Source organism: Diaporthe batatas (genome assembly GCF_019321695.1).
Source record: "Diaporthe batatas strain CRI 302-4 chromosome Unknown Contig00022, whole genome shotgun sequence".
NCBI classification, from domain to species: domain Eukaryota; kingdom Fungi; phylum Ascomycota; class Sordariomycetes; order Diaporthales; family Diaporthaceae; genus Diaporthe; species Diaporthe batatas.
Window position 1 is genome coordinate 338,471 of NW_025408569.1, and position 20,652 is coordinate 359,122.

At 57.6% G+C, this 20,652-nt stretch overlaps 5 protein-coding genes across 5 annotated transcripts; 4 read left to right on the forward strand and 1 right to left on the reverse strand.

Moving 5' to 3' along the window:
* Nucleotides 1-89: 89 nt before the first annotated feature.
* Nucleotides 90-6,141, forward strand: KVR01_012980 (uncharacterized protein; the record flags this gene model as incomplete). The annotated part of the gene is made up of 2 exons (XM_044787177.1): nt 90-2,720; nt 2,779-6,141. The coding sequence occupies exons 1-2, from the start codon at nt 414-416 to the stop codon at nt 6,139-6,141; spliced, it is 5,670 nt and encodes a 1,889-aa protein (XP_044638136.1). The 5' UTR covers nt 90-413.
* An 866-nt stretch (nt 6,142-7,007) lies between these two features.
* On the reverse strand, nt 7,008-7,485 carry KVR01_012907 (uncharacterized protein; the record flags this gene model as incomplete). Its single annotated transcript, XM_044786907.1, has 2 exons — nt 7,008-7,135; nt 7,215-7,485. 2 exons carry the CDS (start codon nt 7,483-7,485, stop codon nt 7,008-7,010), a joined length of 399 nt encoding a protein of 132 aa, XP_044638063.1.
* Nucleotides 7,486-11,584: 4,099 nt separating this feature from the next.
* KVR01_012931 (uncharacterized protein) lies at nt 11,585-14,301 on the forward strand. The gene is made up of 2 exons (XM_044787801.1): nt 11,585-12,635; nt 12,701-14,301. Exons 1-2 carry the CDS (start codon nt 12,083-12,085, stop codon nt 13,825-13,827), a joined length of 1,680 nt encoding a protein of 559 aa, XP_044638087.1. The 5' UTR covers nt 11,585-12,082; the 3' UTR covers nt 13,828-14,301.
* A 479-nt stretch (nt 14,302-14,780) lies between these two features.
* On the forward strand, nt 14,781-15,209 carry KVR01_012879 (uncharacterized protein; the record flags this gene model as incomplete). Its single annotated transcript, XM_044785010.1, has 3 exons — nt 14,781-14,946; nt 14,989-15,029; nt 15,063-15,209. The coding sequence occupies 3 exons, from the start codon at nt 14,781-14,783 to the stop codon at nt 15,207-15,209; spliced, it is 354 nt and encodes a 117-aa protein (XP_044638035.1).
* A 322-nt stretch (nt 15,210-15,531) lies between these two features.
* On the forward strand, nt 15,532-19,720 carry KVR01_012975 (uncharacterized protein). The gene is made up of 4 exons (XM_044792485.1): nt 15,532-16,698; nt 16,785-16,815; nt 16,937-17,253; nt 17,333-19,720. Exons 1-4 carry the CDS (start codon nt 16,614-16,616, stop codon nt 19,108-19,110), a joined length of 2,211 nt encoding a protein of 736 aa, XP_044638131.1. The 5' UTR covers nt 15,532-16,613; the 3' UTR covers nt 19,111-19,720.
* Nucleotides 19,721-20,652: the final 932 nt, after the last annotated feature.

The following is a 20,652-nucleotide window of genomic DNA, read 5'->3' on the forward strand; positions in this document are numbered from 1 at the left end:
TGAAATTCGACGGCAGATCGGGACCTGGACCAGATCCGCCGTGACGTAAGCAGATTCAGCCTACAACCACTCTACGCGGCCGTCTCGTGGCCGACTCGGGGGCGAACATCCAACAGGGGACGTGCCACTCAAGGCAAACCATCTGATTACGAAGGCTGCTGTGACTTGATCCATATATTGAATTGAATCCTCTTCCACCGGACCCCAGTGACCTGCAATATTTATTACATGTGCGAGCTGCATGGGAGGACACACTGCAGCTGCAACAGTACCATAGCCGAGCTGTCGAGCTCCCCCAGCTCACAGTCAGTCGCCCGCTCGTTGCACCTTCACCCAACCCGCCGTGTGCAGGGACGCAGCGACTGCATACGTCTTGTCTTGCGTGGCCACCACGCCGATAAACCAACAACACTATGGCGTCAAGCGAGCAGAGGGAGCTCGAGCTCGTCGACAAGGTCAACCTGCGCATCCTCAACGTCGCAAACGACGCCCCCAAACTCACCCAGCTGCTGAAGCCCTACCTCCCGGCCCTGCTGCTCAAGGCCGGCAGCGAGCACGCCTCGGTCCGCTCAAAGGTCGTCACCATCTGCCAGCGCCTCAAGGTCTTCATCAAATCACCCGACGTCGTCCTGCCCGTCGCCGCCCTGCTGGACCAGTACATCGCCAGCAGCAATCCCGTCATCAGGCAGCTCGACATCACCTTCATCCAGCACAGCATAGAGAGGATCAGCGCCGACGAGAGGAGGAACCTCGTGCCCACCATCTTGAACGGCATCCATGCAACAACACACACCACCCCAGCCAGGTTCAACATGTTCCTGCACGCCCTCAAGGACATTAACATCCCACCCAGGGGCAGCAAGGAGGATGAGGCGTTCCGACAACAGGTCGGCCTGACGGACGGCAAGGACGCCGAGTTCGTCGCGACATGGCTGGGCAAGCTCCTGCTGACTCCCAGCCCGCACAAGAAGCCCCCAGGCCTGACCGACGAGGACATGGCCTTCCTCACCCTGGCCAAGCCCGACGAGCCCAAGCCAGAGGGGACGCTGGTGGCGGACTGGCCCGGCACCATGATCAAGGCTGCCAGGCTGCTCGAGAGCGGTGCCTTCACAGACGAGGAGCGCTTCATGCCCGCCCTGTATGCTGCCGCCAGCAACGACTACCGCATCAACTCGGTCGGCAACGCCATGTTGATGAGGAACCAGGTGTCGCTGGAGGACGAAGGGAGGGCGAGGTTACTCTTCGAGTCGCACTCTCGGCTGCCGCCTACGTATCGAATCCGCATCCTCGGCCTGCTGTCAAAGTCGGCACTGTCGACCACCTTCACCCGCGACATCCTCAATGTCGTGCGCAGGGACATCAAGCCCACGGACGAGGCTGTGGATGGGCTGCAGCTGACCAAGCTGCACAAGGCCCTCTTCGAGTACATCAACTGGGTTGCGCGCATCGGCCCGGGCAAAGGCAAATTCGACATCGGCCCCACGTTGATCGAGTTACTGCGAGGTTTCATCACAGAGGAGCAAGGGTGGCCCAAGCCCAGCCAAGAGAGGCGGTCCTTGGACCCGCTTGACGACAGGAACTTGCGAGCGAGGGCATATGAGACCATTGGGGTACTGGCAAGGGGCTCGTCTATGGAGCAGGCCAGCCTGCTTGAACTGGTCGCCTGGCTGTTCCGCTCGCTCTCCGAGGATCCGACACCCGAGGTTGTCGTCACAATCGAAGGCGCTCTGTCTGTCATGACCTCCGTTTTCAAACCCAGCGGTGGAGAGGTCGATAGGTTACGGACTATAATCCTGACATATATGACACTTGCCGACGGCGGGGACTCGGTCAGGAGTGTACGGCATGCAGCCACAAAATGGGCAAACCAGTGCCTCGCCTTCTCAGACCCCATAGCGAGATGGGTTGATATCCTGGCTATCAACGGACGCACCGAGGAAAGGATGGAAGTCATCGAGGAGGGCCGCAAGGGCCTGGACCCCTGGACATACAGGGTCAACGATGCGACGGTCACGGGGGATCTTCCAGACTGGCAGCAGCTGGTCCAGACCTTCTTCAAGGACTCGATTGGATATGGCGCTTCTGCCATGATGTCATATGGGCCTTCAATCAGCCAGAACTTTGTCGACCTCGCTCCAGGCGCTTTCCCAACTGCCGTTACCTACTGCAAGCGTATGCTCTTCCTCGCGGCGCTAAAGGACGAGTTCAACATCGAGCCGGGCTGGGAGCAGCAGCTGGACACCCTTATCAAGTCTGACAAACAGACGAGGGAGTCCATCCGCAAATACCTGGGAAGCCTAAGCGGTCATGTCCTGGAATCCTTCTTGGAGGCTGCCCTCGAGGGCATCCAGGAGGACAAGCCCACCACGGAGGAATGTGCGCGCAGCTTTGTGGAGGTTGCATCTCTAGCGCCCAAGTCGGAGCTGACTCCGCTGATCATTGAAGGCATCCCCAGGCTTCTGGCCGTGGTCACCTCAAACAAGAAGGAGGTTCGCAGTCTGGCCGCAAGGGCTCTTGGCATCCTGGCCGCACACCCATCGGTGCCCTCCTCGCTGTTCAATGTCATCAGCCACGTCCTACGCCAGCAATCTCAATCGTGGCGGACTGCCGTTGGTGCTGAGATGAACGCCGCGCAGGGAGCATTTGTTGCGCTGGGCCACTTGTGGTCTCGGGCGGTGTATTACCCACATCCCATTCTTGCTGCGGACAGCAATGGTGAGGTAAGATTCGCTCAAGTGAAAGAACGCAGGAGACAGACAGGATGCTGATAGACACCAGGATTCCCCCATCGATGGAGAAGCCTTGCTGCACGAACTGAGAAACAAATACCTCAAAGGGAACGACCCACCACCCACGGCGCAACCTACGGCAGAGGAGTGGCTGCCTCCTGTTGCAGAGCTGGGAGGCGCTCAGGTGTCTTTCCAAGAAGTGATATTTGATACACTCACACAGTTGTGGACAGCCTTGGTCGTGCCCGAGGAATCTTCCGTCACGCCATACATCGACGTGTTGGTACCGCAGTGCAAGAAGGGCAACGAGCGGGCCATCACCGCCCTCGGTCGCCTGGCGCTTGGTCTCAAGGAGGGCGATTCCGCGCTCGATACCGTCCTCTCGAAACTGTACGAGCTTCACGAGCTCAAACAACCCGAGGTCCACTTCGCCATCGGCGAGGCCATCACAGCTGCTATTGCGCGCTGGGACTCAGATATCGTTCAACTCGCTGTGGATGTGGAGTCAAAGACCGACAATTACCGGGTTGAGAAGCGAGCAGATAAGGTTAAGGAGGTGCTGGACAAGATCCTCAATGATTGCAAAGCCACCAAGCCATCTCTGCTGAAAGCCTCAGGCATCTGGCTGTTTTCCATCATTCAGCACTGCTCCCACCTTCCCGAGATCCAGGCCCGCCTGCGCGAGTGTCAGGTCGCGTTCATGCGCCTGCTTAGCGCCCGCGACGAGCTCGTTCAGGAGACCGCGTCAAGAGGTTTGTCTTTGGTCTATGAAAAGGGCGATCCTTCACTCAAGGAGAGCCTCGTCAAGGATCTCGTCGGCGCCTTCACGGGGACTGGCACGCAGCTCAAGGTGGAGGAGGATACCGAGCTGTTCGAGGCCGGCGCACTGCCTACGGGCGAGGGCAAATCTGTCACTTCGTACAGGGACATCATGAACCTGGCCAATGAAGTCGGTGACCAGAGTCTTGTCTATAAGTTCATGTCGCTCGCGTCCAACGCAGCAACGTGGTCGACCCGCTCGGCATTCGGGCGGTTCGGGCTGAGCAACATCCTCTCCGAATCCGAGGTCGACCCGAAGCTTTACCCCAAGCTCTTCCGTTACAGGTTCGACCCGAACACGAACGTGCAGCGGTCCATGAACGATATCTGGAAGGCGCTGGTCAAGGATTCGAACGCCGTCATCGAGGAGCACTTTGACGCTATTATCAACGACTTGCTCAAGAGCATCCACGGCAAGGAGTGGAGGGTCCGGCAGGCCAGTTGCTCCGCCATAGCTGATCTTATCAGCGGCCGACCATTCCAGAAGTATGAGAAATACTACGGCGAGATCTGGACCAAGGCTCTCAAGGTGCTTGATGACGTGAAAGCCACCGTTCGCAACGAGGCGCTGAAGCTGTGTATGGGCATGGCAAACACTCTGACTCGGCAGCTTGAGGAGGGCGGTGCGAAGGCTTCTGCCAGGGACATGATGAGTTCCACGCTCCCTTTCCTGCTATCTGACAAGGGAATCGAGAGTAACGTGAACGAGGTCAAGGGTTTCGCTATTGACACTGTCATCAAGGTCACCAAGACCGGTGGCGCTTCATTGAAGCCGTATATTGCGACCATTGTGACGCACTTGCTGGGACTGCTGAGTACTATCGAGCCAGACGCAATCAACTACTACTATCAGCGCTTCGGTGAGGACGACCGCGAGAAGATCGACAAGATCCGCAGTCAGATGGTCAACCAGAGCCCGATTTCCCAGGCCATCGAGAACTGCCTGCGCAATGTTGACGAGAGCGTCATGCCCGACCTCGCTTCAGGCCTCGAAGAAACGATCAAGACCGCTCTGGGCATGCCTACCAAGGTCGGATGTGCGAGGCTCCTGGGAACACTGGCGACCCGACACACAAATGACTTCCGGCCATATGCAGATCGCTTCCTACGGCTGCTGGAGAAGCAGTGCCTCGACCGCAACGACGAGGTCAGCCAAGGGTACGCCAAGGCAGCAGCGTACATCATGCGGCACGCCCCGCCGCAGGCGAGAGAGCGCTTCATCTCCAAGTTCGAGGCGCTCTACTTTGGCGCCGAGGACGAGGCGCGGCGGCAAAAGGTGGCGGACGTGGTGCTCTCGCTGTCCAAGATCAGCCCGGACCACTTCAACGCGCTCGAGGGCAGCCTGCTCCCCTTCAGCTACCTGGGGATGCACGACCTGGACGAGTACGTGGCCAAGGCGTTCCGGGAGGTGTGGGACACGCACGCGGGCAGCAGCCGCACGGCGACGCGGTTCGTGCCCGAGGTCGAGGCGCTCGTGGCGCGCGCGCTGGACACGCCGCAGTGGAGCCTCAAGCACGGCGGCGCGCTGGCGGTCGCGAGCGCCGTGAGCGCCGTGGCTGCCGTCGCGGGGGACCACCTGCCCGCGGGCCCTTCTGCTTCTTCCTCGCCGCCGCCGCCCAGCACCAGCACGGCCGGCGTGCCGCAGCTCGCCAGGCTCTGGCCGGCGTTCGACCGCGCCCTGGCGCTCAAGACGTTCGCGGGGAAAGAGAAGCTCCTCGAGGCGCTGGCGGACCTCGCGACCAAGGGGCGCGCCTTCTGGGAGGGGGACGCGGGGGTGGCGGCGCAGCTGCGCAAGGTCGTGCTGCGCGAGGCGCGGCGCAACAATGATGCGTACCGCGTGCACGCGTTCCGGTGCCTGTGGCGGTGCTGCGCGGCGGTGTCGTCGGCGGCGGGGCAGGACGGCGGCGGGGAGATGGTGCTGTGGGAGGAGGCGGTCGGCGTCGTGCGGCCGTTTCTGGAGGGGTATCTTGCCGGTGACGACGACGGCAAGGGGGAGCGGATGGATGTTGACGGTGGGGATGGGAAGGGTGGGACTGCGGCGGCGCGGGAGAGGGAGGCGCTCGCGTACGCGACCGTGCTGCGGGCCGTGGAGGTCGTCGCGCGGGGGTACGGCCGCCCCCTGCTGCGGCGGCGGCCTGTGTTTGTGTGTGGGCGGGTCCTGGACGTCCTGGGGCCGTTCTTTGATGCCCCCGGGGGCCGGTTTGGGTCCGTGCGGAGGGAGGTGTGGTACAAGGCCGCTGGGGACATGATGAGGGATGCTGCTGGTGGGGATGGGGATGGGGATGTGGCCTCGGGGAGGGAGGAGGAGGAGGAGGCAGGGGATGGTGGTGATGTTGCCAGGCGGTGCTTTGACAGCCTTGACGTCGACGAGCCTGACCTTGGGGTCGAGACGCAGCGGGTCGCGCGGGCGGAGGCTGTCCTTGCGCTTGTCCGGGCTGTGAAGAAGGGGGTGTTTGGGAGGGGCTTGGCTGCTGCGGAGGATGGCCCTGGGGGGGTTGTTGGGGCTATGAGGGGGGTTATTACCGAGGCTCGCGCGGCGGAGAGGAGTGTTGATGTCAGGAGGGTTATGGACGAGGCGTTGGCTGAGCTTTGATGGGGGGCATAGAGTTTCTTTTTTTTGTCTTTGCGGTGTATTTAGATAGAAGTGGAAACGGCCCTTCAATTGTCGGATAATGTTTGACCGTACTTGCATTTTAAACGAGGGGCTTGCAGTCTCTGGCTTTCTTGTAAGGGGTCGCGTGGTTTTGTTCTTGACTGGGTTTCGTTTCTATTCCGTAAAAATCCCATCTCGAAGGCGTGCGGTTCATTTAAGCGGTGGTGATTAAACGCCCTCAAAGAACCAGCGTGCAAGGATTTACTTTGTAGGACGATACTTTATGGAAGATCCCCCGCAAGAGGTTCTGTTTTCTGGGAGGCTGTTCTGCAGGCCGTCGCCTCACCGGAGATTTGGAAGAAGTAGCTTGAGGCCGAGACGAAGGAGCTTGACAAGGAGGAGGGGGTCCAGTGCTCGCAGCAGCTACACTGGATGCCCTGTTTCGCTATTCCAGGATGAGCCTGTGGGCAAGGCAAGACATGGTGGGCGGACCTCATCCTCGTCTGTCTACCAAGGCTGTGGGCATATGCTGAACGTGCTCTCTGCTTGTCTGGCCAAGACTAAGTAAGTACCTTAACAATCTACTGTAAGCAGCCTGTGAATGGCTACCTAGGTAGGGTTAGTGCTTTAGATGTAGCTTGAATTTTCAATGTTGCATCAAATTTGACGAGAATCGATATGCACGCTGATACGTGACGTCGCAAATTCAAATCCCCGGGGTTGGATTGTTTTTAGACTTTGTGGATAATAATAAGGAGCGTCTTGAATGAGACAGGAACACGACAAGAGATAACTGAAGAAAACAAATGCCCCTAAGGCGTCATCATATTCCATTCTCCCTCTGTCTTTGGCCCTTCACTTGGATTTCAAAGAAACTTCACCGACTCGACATCCTGCTGATGGAAGCAGCGAGGCTGATTCGGTGCATTAATGACATCGAAATAGTTGGCGTTCGGACCGGTCTCGGCGCAGTTGTCCAGGCGGTATGCGCGGGCTACGGGAAGCAGCAGGTCAGCAAGGCAGTCTTTCTCAGGGTTGTCAGGAGGCCAGAGTTGGGAGAAAAAGTATCATACCAGTGTGAGTCGCGAGGTTGGTGACAATCTGCGTGGAGCCAAAGTCTCGCCCGACGTTGATGTCGATGCACCTGCCGACGGGATCCTGGACCCAGATGTCTTCCCCAACCACAACACTACCTGGTGTCGCGCCACAGCCGTTGTCACTCCAATACCTGACGTGTATCGTCCCGACCGCTTGGCGCTCCTCGACGGGGGAGCCGGGGAGGGCCTGGACACCGGTGGTGACCGCGGCGAGGAGCAGGGAGGCGAGGGTGGAGGTGAGCTGCATTTTATAACTATTGGCTTGAGAAGAGAGATTCTGTGGTGAAGCTGCGAGGTGGTATCGATCTGATAGGGATGAGGATGATGGAGTAGAGTAGACATGGAGTCTCTCAAGACAGGATAGAAGCCCCTTTTTATACCCAGCTCATGGAGAAGTACTCAGCTCCCTGGTGTCAACACGCCCCCATCTACACTAAGTCTTACCTAAGAAACTACTCTCATTGCCACTGCGATGGCCGCTATTCAGTCTGCGCCCCGTGACGAGGCTTCAACCCAGCGGAGGTGCGTACACAGTCATTCTCTAGCTGTCTACAGGTCTTGGCCGCCGCGTGTCGCAGGACGGTATAGTTGGTCCGGTGTATGGTTCTATCTACTAGGATCACCAGGATCTCCACCAACAGGAATGCGCCCGGAACCCTTGACGTCTTACGAGGACTTGGAGATACTCGCAAGTAAACGCCACAAAGTGCGCATGCTGATTTTGAACAAGTTGCGCGCTCTGTAAGCATACAGAGTAAGTGTGACGGGTTCTGTGCTCGGTGTGATGGGCTCTTGTTGCTATTCAAGTGTGGTGGTCAGAATGAAGGAATATTTACGTACGAGGTGATCATGGTCATGGTTGTTCAAAGCTGGTAGGGCTGCTCGCATGACACTTTGCCGGTGATCCATCACTAGAATTGTACTTTTTTAGAGGGGAGCTACTACTCAATAGCCCCAGGTGACACCTCGAAGAGAGGGCAGGTTTCGGCCGACAGAGGTTGTCGTCATGGGGACCTGTAGACTTTGTCAAATTGGTGGCGCGACGGTCTCTTTCCCAGACCCAGACAGACGGCTGTTGTGTGCTTGATACCGCAGGCCTGATGGGCGTACAAGCGTATTCTACAGTCCTAAAAATACTTGGCAGTGTCGGTGAGCATCAGCAGAGATTTACGCTCACCTTGTGTGACTGTGACGCCCGCCCAAGTTGATGAATCAGTTTTTGGACTGATGAGCATTAACGAACAGCAAGAACTACAGTTTCAAAGGTAGCACGCTATTTGGGCTCAAAAGCCTGCAAGGGTATAGTACAGGACAACAGCAATATTAGTAAGGCCAAGATACCTGCATGGTTCCGGCGAGCGTCGGGACCGACTCTTGGTTGCCGTTCAATGCCAGGGAGCCTCACGCCTCGCTTAAGAGCACACTCGTCGTCTGCTGGCGGACCATCCTAGCAGGCCATGTGTTTCTGAATCACATCGGTGGCATGCAACACAACGTACCAGTTCAGAGGCGTGGGAGCATTCCCAGTTTCACCTCCGCAGGGCTGATCGGTTCAACAACCCTGGAACAGCCCCCACGCCCTCCCCAAGTCAGACGGTCCGCGAGCCGATAAAATGTCATGTCCGGTCACAGCCCAATCCTAGTTCCGTGGCTCCCCGCGGCGCCTTATTTTTTATTCTTTTTACAAGACTCTTTTGCTCACGGTTCTTTTTGGGGCATGGCTTGTCCCGATTGCTCACCGTTCTGTTATGGGCACGATTCTTGTGGCCAATGAGCTCCCAGGGCCCCCGACCCCCCGAGTTTTCAATCCGGGGGTAATCCGGGGTAGAATACTATGAAGGATTAAATCGTAAGTCTCACTTATCTGGGCGTGTGGGGAACTCTGAACCCGTTGCTGTCCCCCGTGGGCTCGCCTGCTTTATCTACGGCCACTACTTGGCGGGGGCTTCTTTGGATGAAGGCCCCAAGGAAATGTCTAGTAAATACTCCGCGTTCTGCGCTTATTTCCCTCCCTGAAGGCTTGGCTGATATCTTCACAGCATGCCAGCGCTGGCTTGTCCTACTAGTACTTGCCCAGTCTGCCCCGGGTGCTAACCTTGGAACATTGACTCCCGAGTTAGCTTGTTGAAAGACTGTGTCTTGTCCATGGGCCTGATTTGAAGCAAGACTTTCGGAACAGTAAGGCCAGAGAGCATGTAAAATGGTATGAATTGATCAGCAGGCTGCGAATGCCAAGATGATAAATCTAGTTGCTGGTCTACGGCCCCATGAGTTCAATGTAGCGGCCATACGGGGAGATAATGAATCAGCATGATTGATCCTAGTAGCATTCAGGATCAGGTTTTTGCCAATACTTGGGCAGCACAAAACAGCAGCTCTGCTTGCATCGAAGACCTCATTGCTGCTTGCTCATCCTCTTCCGGGCACAGTCCAACAAAGACGCGCCGGGAAAGCCACGCACACTGCGTCACACCACCAGCCTTCGCGGTGGAAGAACACGTCAGGTCTCCAATGATTGATGGAGGGTTCTCAAATCGACTAGTATACCGATATGCCCCAATAGGCATTGGACCTAATAAACGCTGCTACTCAGCCGCGACACCTTCGGTCTCTACTGGTCACCTCACGGTGCCTGCCGCCATTTACATTCACATCTTTATGGGACCTATGATCTCACTCAGCTGACCAGTCCCAGACTTACTCAAGTCTCGTGTTTATTTCCAAAACTTGCCGTGCCATTACGGGCTATGTAATCATGAGCGGGGAAAAGGGCTAAGCAGTAGCAGAATTTAGCACATTTGAGGGTTTCTTAAGCTCTAGGTCCACAGTGTGGGTTCCACACCAATGCGGGCAATTGGTATCGTTGTGTCCTTTCTTTAAATGCTGGGCCTTGATTGTTTACCACCGTGTGAAGGCGCCATGTATGTCCCCGGACGTATGCGGATTAGAAGCGAAACCAGACAGGTAAGTAAAGTTGCTAAAAGGCTGGGAGGCTACCCTAGGGTAGATATGAACGGGCTGCTGTGCGAAAATCCCAGGAATTGCCACCAGCTCAGCCTGAGGCCGCTGAAAAAATCCTGGGTTGCTCACCTGCGCAGAGAGGCTTCTATATTGTCGAGAGATCCAAGCTGCTTTTAACATTGGGCTGTTACTGGGGGCGATGCGGCGTCAGCCTGGATTCTCCTGCACTCTCGGCCAGAACTCGAGGACCTGCGATCTACGACAGCCATTTCACTAGCAGCAGAGCATGGCCAACTCGGAATCTGCAAGAGAATACTATATGGAGACCCGAAACCACTTGGTAAGATTCCGTGCGCTGTGGGCACCGCGACAAGCTGCGTCAGCACTGCGCTCGTTGGCGGGCATCTGGAAATTGTCGATCTTCTCCTATGCCAACCAGAGTTGAGCACAGATCAAGCCACACGGAAGCTTCCTCTTTGTATCGCTGCTGCTTGTGGTCGTGGTAGCCTGGATGTTATTAAGTCTCTTCTTCAACCACATGTATTATCCAGGACTCGTACCAGCATTTTCAACTCAGCGGACAGGGAAAAGATACTCAACGCCTGTGTCAGCAGTCCATCCCCGGAGGCAGTCAGCTATCTACTTGAAAGTAGGTTCCCGGTGATCGCCACACCAGAAGACCTATCTCATGCTGAGGCCCAAGGCCGCGAGGACCTGGTGGCCCTCTTGCAACCGTTCATTGGCAGACGTATCCTCGTTACTCAAGTCAGAAGAAGCAGAGCTTGCTCTACTATCTCCAGGCTGGACTGCAGCATCTCAGCGATGAGAAGATGTTCGAAGCGGCAGAATCTCGGCCCGGCTCTGCAACGACGGATAGCGACGTGACTCAAGTGCTGATGAGAAACGGCACAGCAGTGCGGCAGAGGCGCTGCACCTTAGACCTGCTCTGGGCTCGCTACTTCCTGACGATGACGCTGTGACGCGAGAGGTGGAGTGAAGAAGAGGAGAAGATACTTGGTCCCGGATAGCAACGTCACAGTGGTCGACGCGTGTGTTCCGCCTTGGGAAGTTAGCCACTCTTTCGTCACTGAAATGATCTGAAGGTAAGCTCTATATTCAACCGCTGCTTTGTAAGGTTACTAGAGAGGCGTGCACGTGTATTGAGGGCCTGTAAACTCTTGTGCTGGTTATTGCGAATGACGGGGTTGAGGACGAGACCGTCGATAGATACCTAGGTAAGGTACCGTCTTGGTAATCCATCCAATGGCAGGGGTGGCAGCGCGGAGGTACCTATGTACCTAACTCGTCATGTACTAATGTACCCAGGTATCTTCCCGTGACGCCATCCCCTGGCCGCCTGCTCTGAGCGGATCGGAGCTTCTGAAGCAACTTCAACTTCAACACCGACCGTCACATCTTCCATTCCTCCCCACATACCTAGCCAGTCTCTGCAAGTGAACACTGCAGATGCCAGAGATACGTCGGAGAGCATATGCAGTCGACCTCCAGTGATTTGAAGCTCTATTGACGCCACCCACCCCACCCGCAGCTGCATTTCGCCCGCGTCTGGAACCCCACCAAAAGCTCGATCAAACAGGGGCCGAGCTTCGTGTGGCCGGACGGAACCCGACCAGAGGACCAGGCCCAAAGCCAGCCCAAGCGATCGACTTTTGGACCTGGCCTTTACCCTTCCCTCACTCCCCTCTCCCACTGTCCACACGATCCTCAAGCTGTTGGTCCATCCACTCGACCTGCTCGCCGGTTCTTCCGTCAGCTTGACCGCTTCGAGAACGAACGAACATCTTCGTACCCTTCCGACTTGCCCGCAAACGAACCCTCGACGAGAAGAGCGAAGCACACAACTCACGCTGCAAACTGTCAAGATGGCTGACGACACAGTCGCCCAGTTCATGTCCATTACGGGCGCCAACGACACCGTCGCCGCTGGCTGCCTGGGCATGACCGACAACGACGTGATGGCCGCCGTCAACCTGTATTTCGAGAACCCAGAGATCGCGAGCTCCTTCACTGCCCAAGCCCCGGCCGCCGCGCCTGCGTCCTCCTCGACTGCGCCGGCATCCCGAGCACAAGGCACATCTTCGAGTCGGAACCTAGGCCGACAGGACGAGCGAGGCGTCATTCACATAAGTGACGATGACGACGATGACGAGCCCATTCAGATTGACGACGACGATTCAGAAGAAGTAGACCACTCTCACCTCCAGCGTATTGCGCAGGAGAGCGACGACGCCGCCATGGCCCGACGCTTGCAGGAAGAGATGTACGGGGGTGGCGGCGCTCGTGGTGCAGATGACGTGCGAGCTCCTATTGCCAGGACGACGGAAACGCTGGTTGCGCCTAGTGGGTATGGCGCACCGATCGACGATGATGGGTTTGGCGGGCTAGAGCAACTCCGTAGACACACGAGGCCTCGACGTGAGTTCACTGCGGCATTCTTGCTCAGCTGTTGAGGAACCGCAGGCTAACTTCTAACCAAACAGCCGCTGGTAACCCATTCGGCCAGTCGATCTGGGAGGATTCAGACAACCCGCCGCCGCCGCCAATGTCATTTGCCTCCGCGGCAGGCGGCTCCAGCGGGGAGCAGAGCCGAGCACAACGTCTTGCGGACCTGTTCCGCCCGCCGTACGAGCTGATGGAAAACATTGCCTGGGACGAGGCCAGAGACATAGGCAAAGAGGACAAGAAGTGGATCCTGGTGAATGTGCAGGACATGAACGACTTCAACTGTCAGGCGTTGAACCGAGACATCTGGAAAGATGCGGCCATCGTGGCCCTCGTGAAGGAGAACTTCATCTTCCTCCAATACGCTAAGGACGACCCCCGCGCCAACGAATACAACACCTTCTACTTCCCCCCACACGCGCAGGAGAACAAGGACAACTTCCCACACGTGTCGATCATTGACCCCCGGACGGGAGAGCAGGTCAAGGTCTGGACAGGCATCCCATTCCCCAGCGCCCAGGCATTCCATGCGGACCTCGTGGAGTTCCTCGACAGGTACTCGCTGGAACAGAATCGCAAAAACCCCGTGTCGAAGCAGAAGCGGGCCCAGGCGCCTGTTGACGTGAACCGGATGACGGAGGAGGAGATGCTAGAGATGGCGTTGAGGAACAGCCTGGACACGAACTGTGGGAATGGAAGCTCTAGCAATCTGAATGCGGTGCAGGACCCAGACGACCTGACAAAGTCCGTGGAGCTGGAGAAGGGCAAGGGTAAGGCCGTTGCAACGTCCGGCGCGGACGAGATCATGGGGGGAACCCCGCAGGCCGAGGCGCAGGAACCGGAGCCAGAATCGGCCTCGTCGTCCTTGTTCGCCTCTATCGGCTCCGACAGGCCCCATTCTGAGCCTGCCAACGGCCCCACGGTCACGAGAATCCAATTCCGCCATCCCGAGGGGCGAGTGATCCGGCGGTTCAACACGGCGGAGCCCATCCGGCGAATCTACGAGTGGCTCAAGTCGGAGCCGATCACGGCAGACAAGGCAGGGTGGGAGTTTGAGCTCAAGACGGTGCCCGAGGGCAAGGACCTGATCGAGCTGTTGGACCAGACCATCGAGCAGGCCGGCCTCAAGCAGGCCACGGTGATGATTGAATACATTGAGGCCTGAGCCGTGTCACATCCTCCTGGGTGGGTGAGTGGGTAGGCAACATGCCAGTTGGCAGGTGGGAGGATCCTCTGATTTCGAATTAAGAGGCAGGCGGCACAGGTCGCTCGGGACAGAGCACAGGTCACTGGTCACAAATCAGATCGCGGCTGCTGGTTGTCATGAGGCTGTTGTGCCCAAGATTACGGCGGGCCCAAGGCCCATGGCCCATGAGTCTCGCGATCATTTTTATTATTCATCTTTTGAAAGGCGTCACGGTCAGGGATGGATGTTGGGAAATCGGGTTCAGGTAGACAACACACGAACTTTTGCGAGGAGGTTTGAACCAGAGGACCCGGCCGGCCTCCATCAGCATAGAGATATGACCTTTATTTAGCATTGCGCCCGAGTGAGAGGGGGGTGGGATTAGATGCCCATCGACCCGTCGCTCTTCAGTCAGAGATGGAAATGATTCAAAATAACGGACTGACATCATGATACGAAGCTGGCACAGCACAAAAGTTAGTGTGAGTGAGTGGTGTGCTTCTCGTGTGTGAAATCATGTGAAATCTCCCCCCCATCTCATGCTGGGATGGCGGCAGCCAATGGATCCGTCCAGGACGGCGGCAGGCTGAGACCCCTACCCCCCCCCCAACCCCCCACCAGTTGTTAGGGTCTCCCAGCATTGTTAGCCGCATTGCTGTTGCGAATTTCCCACTCTGCCACTAGAGGCGGCGCCGTCCTGTTGGCAATCCAGGCACGAGTACCCCTGGCCAATGATAGTGCAGGTGGGAGGGGGGTTGGGTTGGGCTGGGATGGGGATGTTGTGTTTGGGTTCCGCTGTCTGTGAAAAACGAGAGTTACCCCCCCCCTTGTTTTATTACCCCTGTCTACCCCGCTGCACCTGAAAAGCGCTCCCTTCGCGCGCGCGCCCACGCAGCGTCTTTATCGCTTCTTCGTCCTTTAAAACTCTTAAAATGGCCAGCCCCCCTAACAAACGCGCCCGCGTAGCGTTCTCACGCCCTCTTCGTACTTGGTGTACTGCTTGTATTTCACGCCTTTTTCGCGACCATTCTCACCGTTGTTACGACCAGAAAGGGGCTGGAGGACGTTGCTCTGCTTGTGCGCATGGGAACTGCAAGTGTAAAGCTCTTCCCTTTGCCGCAATTGAGCCCCTTTAGGAAGCAATTCGCCTTTGCGAAAACAACAAACCAGAAGCCATAGAAGCAATTAAGGCCATATAACGACTCCTTCGTTAGCCTTTAAACCCAGCTCCAGAGGTCTTCATTGGAGGGGATGAATACCTAGTACTTATAAGGCGTGCTGTGAGTGCGTTTGAGCGGATTGCAAATGCTATGGAGATAATTGCTGAGGGGGAGGAATTGGAGGACGAAGAAGCGGTGTAGACGCAGCGTAGGCGCGCGCGCGAAGGGAGCGCTTTTCAGGTGCAGCGGGGTAGACAGGGGTAATAAAACAAGGGGGGGGGCAACTCTCGTTTTTCACAGACAGCGGGGGGGGGGGGTGGACAACGCACTCAGGCACTCTGACTCTTCTGAGAGCGAGACAGAGAGAGAGAAACGTGGGGTAGTTCTTCTGTGGTAAAAAGGCAGGCGTGCAGGCGTGGCATCGCAACGTTGTTGGTTGGAACCCACCCCTGCCAGTGCCCACTTCAGCTGCTGCTCCTCGTTGCGATCACAAGCTGATCGTCATGCCCGTTGACTGTTCACTGTTGTTGTTCACTGCTGTTGTTCAATGCACGCTCGTGTGCACTGAGCTGAGCTGAGCTGAAGTGCAACTGCGAGTGGACGTGTCGCCCTTCCCTCCCCTTGCGTTCGCTCACTTATTCTTATTACTTGGTTCTCGTACTGTTGCTCTCGTGCATTTCCATTTCATTTCATTTCCACCATCACACCCCTCCGTCTCTGCGCTTAGTTCCCCTCGGTCGTTAGTTTTCATTTGTCTCGGAGCTTTCCTTCCCTGCCTGTCTCTCCAGCAGCAGCAACTGCAATCAATCAATCATCTACCACCAAGCAGAGCCTAAGAAGAAGAAGAGAAGAAGAAAAAAACAGAGAGCTTGTGTACTGTGCATCGCTAGAGAATCCCTGGAAACCGCGATCTGCCCTGCTGCGGAAGCCATCCCCGGGCGATTGTGACGCTCGTTCCCACGGTCCTTTCCCCAGACAACCTGGGGCATTTATTAACATTTCGGCTGGAGACTTTGTCGTCCCAAAACCATCACTGGTGTCTCGTGCACACTCCACAATCCGCGGCAAATCCCGCGGCCCTGACGTCTACGCGCAGAACGTGCACGGTAACTTTCCCCTCCCCGGTGGGGAACTTGCAGCTCGTCTCGACTCGTTTCGCCTTGGACCTGTTGCCCGTCTTCCTGGGTCTCTCGTCTCGTCTCGCCTCGCCTCGTCTCCACGGAAACAACAGCAGCTGCAGGCACGCACGCAGCATAGCTGTGCCAGAGCTGCAGCTTCACTGGCCAGCCCGCTGGTTTTGGGGCCCAACACGCCGACGCGAAACCCACCACAGCTCCTCGGCCCCTCGATAAGCCCCTCCCCCCGATCCCTCGACGACCACAGCACCAGGCAGAGAGGTATCCACTCCCAGCCGCGACTGGACGATCGATCCCCACCCTCCCGACCTGGGTACCTACCTACCGAGCCGCCAGCAGCAGCAGGGACACTGCTCACCACTTGTGCTGGTCCTTTTCCTTGCGAGCCGCCGGTTCTTGGGGGACCCGATTGACTCGCCCTCTTCCTCTTTCTTGACAAGAAGAAAAGAACTCACAGTCAGAGGGCAACATGGCCGGCCGGGAGAGGGACTGGGACGACAACGCCAATGGGTCTCCAGACCCCGAGACCCTCTATACCAAGGAGTACTGCATTGGTTCGTCACATGCTTCACGCCCGCCCCCAGGGAGGGAGAACAGCAATTGGACCTCTGTGAACATCTGAATTGACTTGACTGTGTAGGTGGTGGCAGCTTTGGCAAGGTCTTCAAAGGGTACGCTCCCTCCTGCGCCGCCATTCTTGCCTCGCTCGCATCCCCCCCCCCCCACCCGCCATGTTCTCACTCGTTGCCCTGCATGCGGTCTTGGCTAACATTGCTCCCTCCCTCCTGTCAGTGTCGACAAGCGAACCGGCCAGGCAGTAGCTATCAAGATTATCGATATTGAAAGCGCCGAGGACGAGGTCGAAGACATCATACAAGAGATCGCCATCCTGTCCGAACTGCAGTCCCCCTACGTCACGAAATACTACGGTTCCTATGCCAAGGGGGCCGAGCTATGGATCGTCATGGAGTTCTGCTCCGGCGGCAGTTGTGCCGACCTCATGAAGCCGGGCAAGATCGAGGAGGAATATATCGCCATCATCGTCAGGGAACTGCTGCTGGGGCTGGACTATTTGCACTCGGACAAGAAGCTGCACCGGGATGTGAAGGGTATGTCGATATCCTGCTGTTCCTGGCGTAGCAACGACGTGCAATTGCCCCGTGGATAGAAAAGCTGACCCATTCACAGCCGCCAACGTGCTCCTGGGCTCCAATGGCCAGGTCAAGCTTGCGGATTTTGGAGTGTCCGGCCAGCTCTCGGCGACCATGACCAAGAAGAACACCTTTGTCGGCACACCCTTTTGGATGGCACCCGAGGTCATTAAGCAGTCGGGCTACGACCACAGGGCGGACGTTTGGTCACTGGGGATCACTGCTCTCGAGCTTGCCAACGGAGAACCACCCTACGCGGACATCCACCCGATGAAGGTCCTCTTCCTCATCCCCAAGAACGCGCCCCCGAGGCTGGACAAGGACACCTTCAGCAAGGCGTTCCAGGACTTTGTTGCCTGCTGCTTACAGAGGGACCCCAAGGACAGGCCGACGGCAAAGGACCTCTTGAAGCACCCGTTCGTCAGGAAAGCCAAGAAGACGAGCTACCTGACCGAGTTGATCGAAAGGCACACTCGATGGTCTGCCACCCACAAGAGTGCGGACGATGATGACGCCTATGACGACGTCGGCGAGCCTGCGTATCGAGAGCCGGTGAACGAGGACATGTGGGACTTTGGCACAGTACGACTGGTCGGCAACCAGGGTGGGATTGTACGGAATCCGGGCTTGAATGCGATGGGCGAGTCGGCTACGAATGCACGGTCTTCAAGGCCACTTGAGAGTGAATATGGGGATTCAAGAAAGGAGACGACACCCACGAAGGCCTTGTTGGAGAGGGAGCGAGAGACATTCAGGACGGGCGGGTCGACATCCGGCACTGCACGGCAGGTATCACCACAGCGCAAGCCCGTCGGCTCGACTTCTGGGCCACCGCCGTCGCCCGCCAAGGTGCCCTTGCCCCCATCGCCTGCGAAACCCAGCACGAGACCACAGGACCAAGGCCACGCGACCCCTAGAGCCTCGCAGATGAAGCCCCTCCCCACTCCTGTCGACTCGTCTCCAGAACATGAGAGGTCATTACACGAGCAGCTCCAGCGGGACATGGGTCACTTGAATCTGGGCGCGGCTATCAACGCAGAACGGCGTGTCTCCGGGCCGCGCATGATGCCTCCTTCAGCAATGCAGCACCACCAGATCCAACGACAGCCATCCAAGCTGGGCCCGTTGACCTTGCCCGAGATCCCACCGTTCCGAGCAAACGAGCAGCAGTACTCAACAACACCACAGTCGCCGCTCATCCGGACTACGAACCAACAACACCCGCTACCAGTCCAGCCACAGGCGGCAAGACAGTACTCACCATCTGTCATGCAGGCACCGCAGCCGCTCACGCCGAATTATTTCAACCAACACCCACAAGCCCCCCGAGCCATCCAGACCCAGAATATCAACCCGCTGGCCTCCAAGGAGGGTAGCCGCGGCACACCCTCGTCGACCCAGTCCTTCACACCCGAGCCCCAGACACCCACCCCACTGGCCTTCCCCCCGCCCGCGCCAGCCAACCCGAACGGCGAGCTCGACGCGCTGAACGACGTCATCTTCCCCGCCCTGGAGGAGAGCCTCAAGAGGCGACAGATCCACCTGCAGCAGCTGTACCCGGGGCGGGCGAGCAATTCCGCCAGTGCCAACGGCGGCGGGGCGCCGGCGACGCCGAAGCAGCAGAGGGCCGAGGCGTCGCACGAGAAGATCCGCAAGCTGGTGTACAAGCTGGCGCACGTGTGCAAGGAGATTGACCACTTCGACAAGGCGGAGCCGGTGGGCATGGGCAAGGACGTCGGCACGTTCCTCGAGGGCCTGCTGGAGGAGATACTCGTGCGGGTCGAGCCGCTTGATGACGAGGAGGATGTCATGTGAGAGTAGCGAGGCCGCAGCATGTGGGAATGACGGACGGCGTCGTGGTGGAGAAGACCCTATTGTCTGAGGAATAAAAATCGACACCAACGCTGGGAGAGCTTGGAGGGGGGACCAGCGATGAAAATTCCTGAGGAGGGGAAGACCAGTGACGAAAATGCATAGGGTTTACGGGGAAAGACTTTGGCGGTAGTAGGTACGTCGGGCGGTGCATAAGGGATGGCAGGCTCGTCTTGAGATTGAGAGAGAGCTGGGACCGGGAGGGAACACAGGGACCTACCTGAGTACCTACAACTTGCCTACAGGGCGGCGACACGTGCATAAAAAAGACGTGGTTGGTTGATGCATTAGACCATTGGGGGTGGATAAGGGGGGACGGACACCTTGGAACATGGCATGGCATGGCATGGCATGGATATGGGTATGAGTGCACAGAGAGGGAGAGCATTATGGACAGACGGACAGGCTGATGCAAAGTAGGGGGGGGTGGGCGAGGGTGGGCTAGGAAGGTCTGGCTTGGCTCCCCTCTTGGTCTGGTCTGCTGTCTGTGTATTTATCATCACTTATACCCGAGAGAGAAAAAGAGAGTGAGAATTGAGAGGCTCACCTGTCTGTTTGTCTGTGAGGGTGTGGGCCTTGGCTGGACTGTAGTGGTTTCTTTCGTGTCCGTCCGTCCGTCCGTTCCGTTGAGTCGGGGGTGGGGGGGGTTGGGGTTGGTAGGGGAGAGACCGTTTGACCACCCATGTTGCAACGGCCCCGGGGCAGCTTGTCTGAACCGGACCATCTCCGGAAGGTATTGGTAGGTAGTTGGGTGGGCTTGCCCCGTTTACGCGGGGAGGGAGGGAGGCCTCGACGAAAAAACCCACAGCACCTTGCACAGCCCTCGCGAGCTTGTTCGAGGTTGCGCGCCGTGTAATTATGCATGCCATGAGTCCCTCCCCCCCACTGCCCCGAGGAATCCAGAGCTTGGTGGGGCCCGGAGGGGGAGGGGGGTGGGGGTTTCGACCACCGGGGACAGAAAAGCCTGGACCTGACTTGTTTTTTCCCCCTTGTTACCGGCCTGAGATCCATCATGGATGGGCATTGGGGTTGATGTGATGTGTTCTGTTGTCTTGGGGTGGGAGACGCTGGCTGAGTGGCTGGCTGGCTGGCTGGGTGGGTGGATGGATGGATGGATGTATTCTTCGCCTTCCTCCCGACTTGGGAACTTGTGGGTGGTGGCCTATGCTGCCTGGCTGTGGTGAAGGTTGTTGAGGGGGGGGGGGGGTGATGTGTGATGTGTCAATGTGTGTGTTGGCCCGTGTTGTCTGTCTGCTTGGATCCTGTGTCTTGGGCGTCTCCTGGAGTATCGCCCTCGGTGGTATTATGCAGCGGTAGTACTGTTCATTCGACTTCTCGTGGCATGTCCTTTTTTTTTGGGGGGGGGGGGGGGTGGGGCATGGCATGGCATGGCATGGCAAGTCAAGGCAAGGCAAGTCAAGGCAAGGCAAGGCAAGGCAAGGCAAGGCAAGGCAAGGCGCACCGAACGCGATACACTTGGTTGTA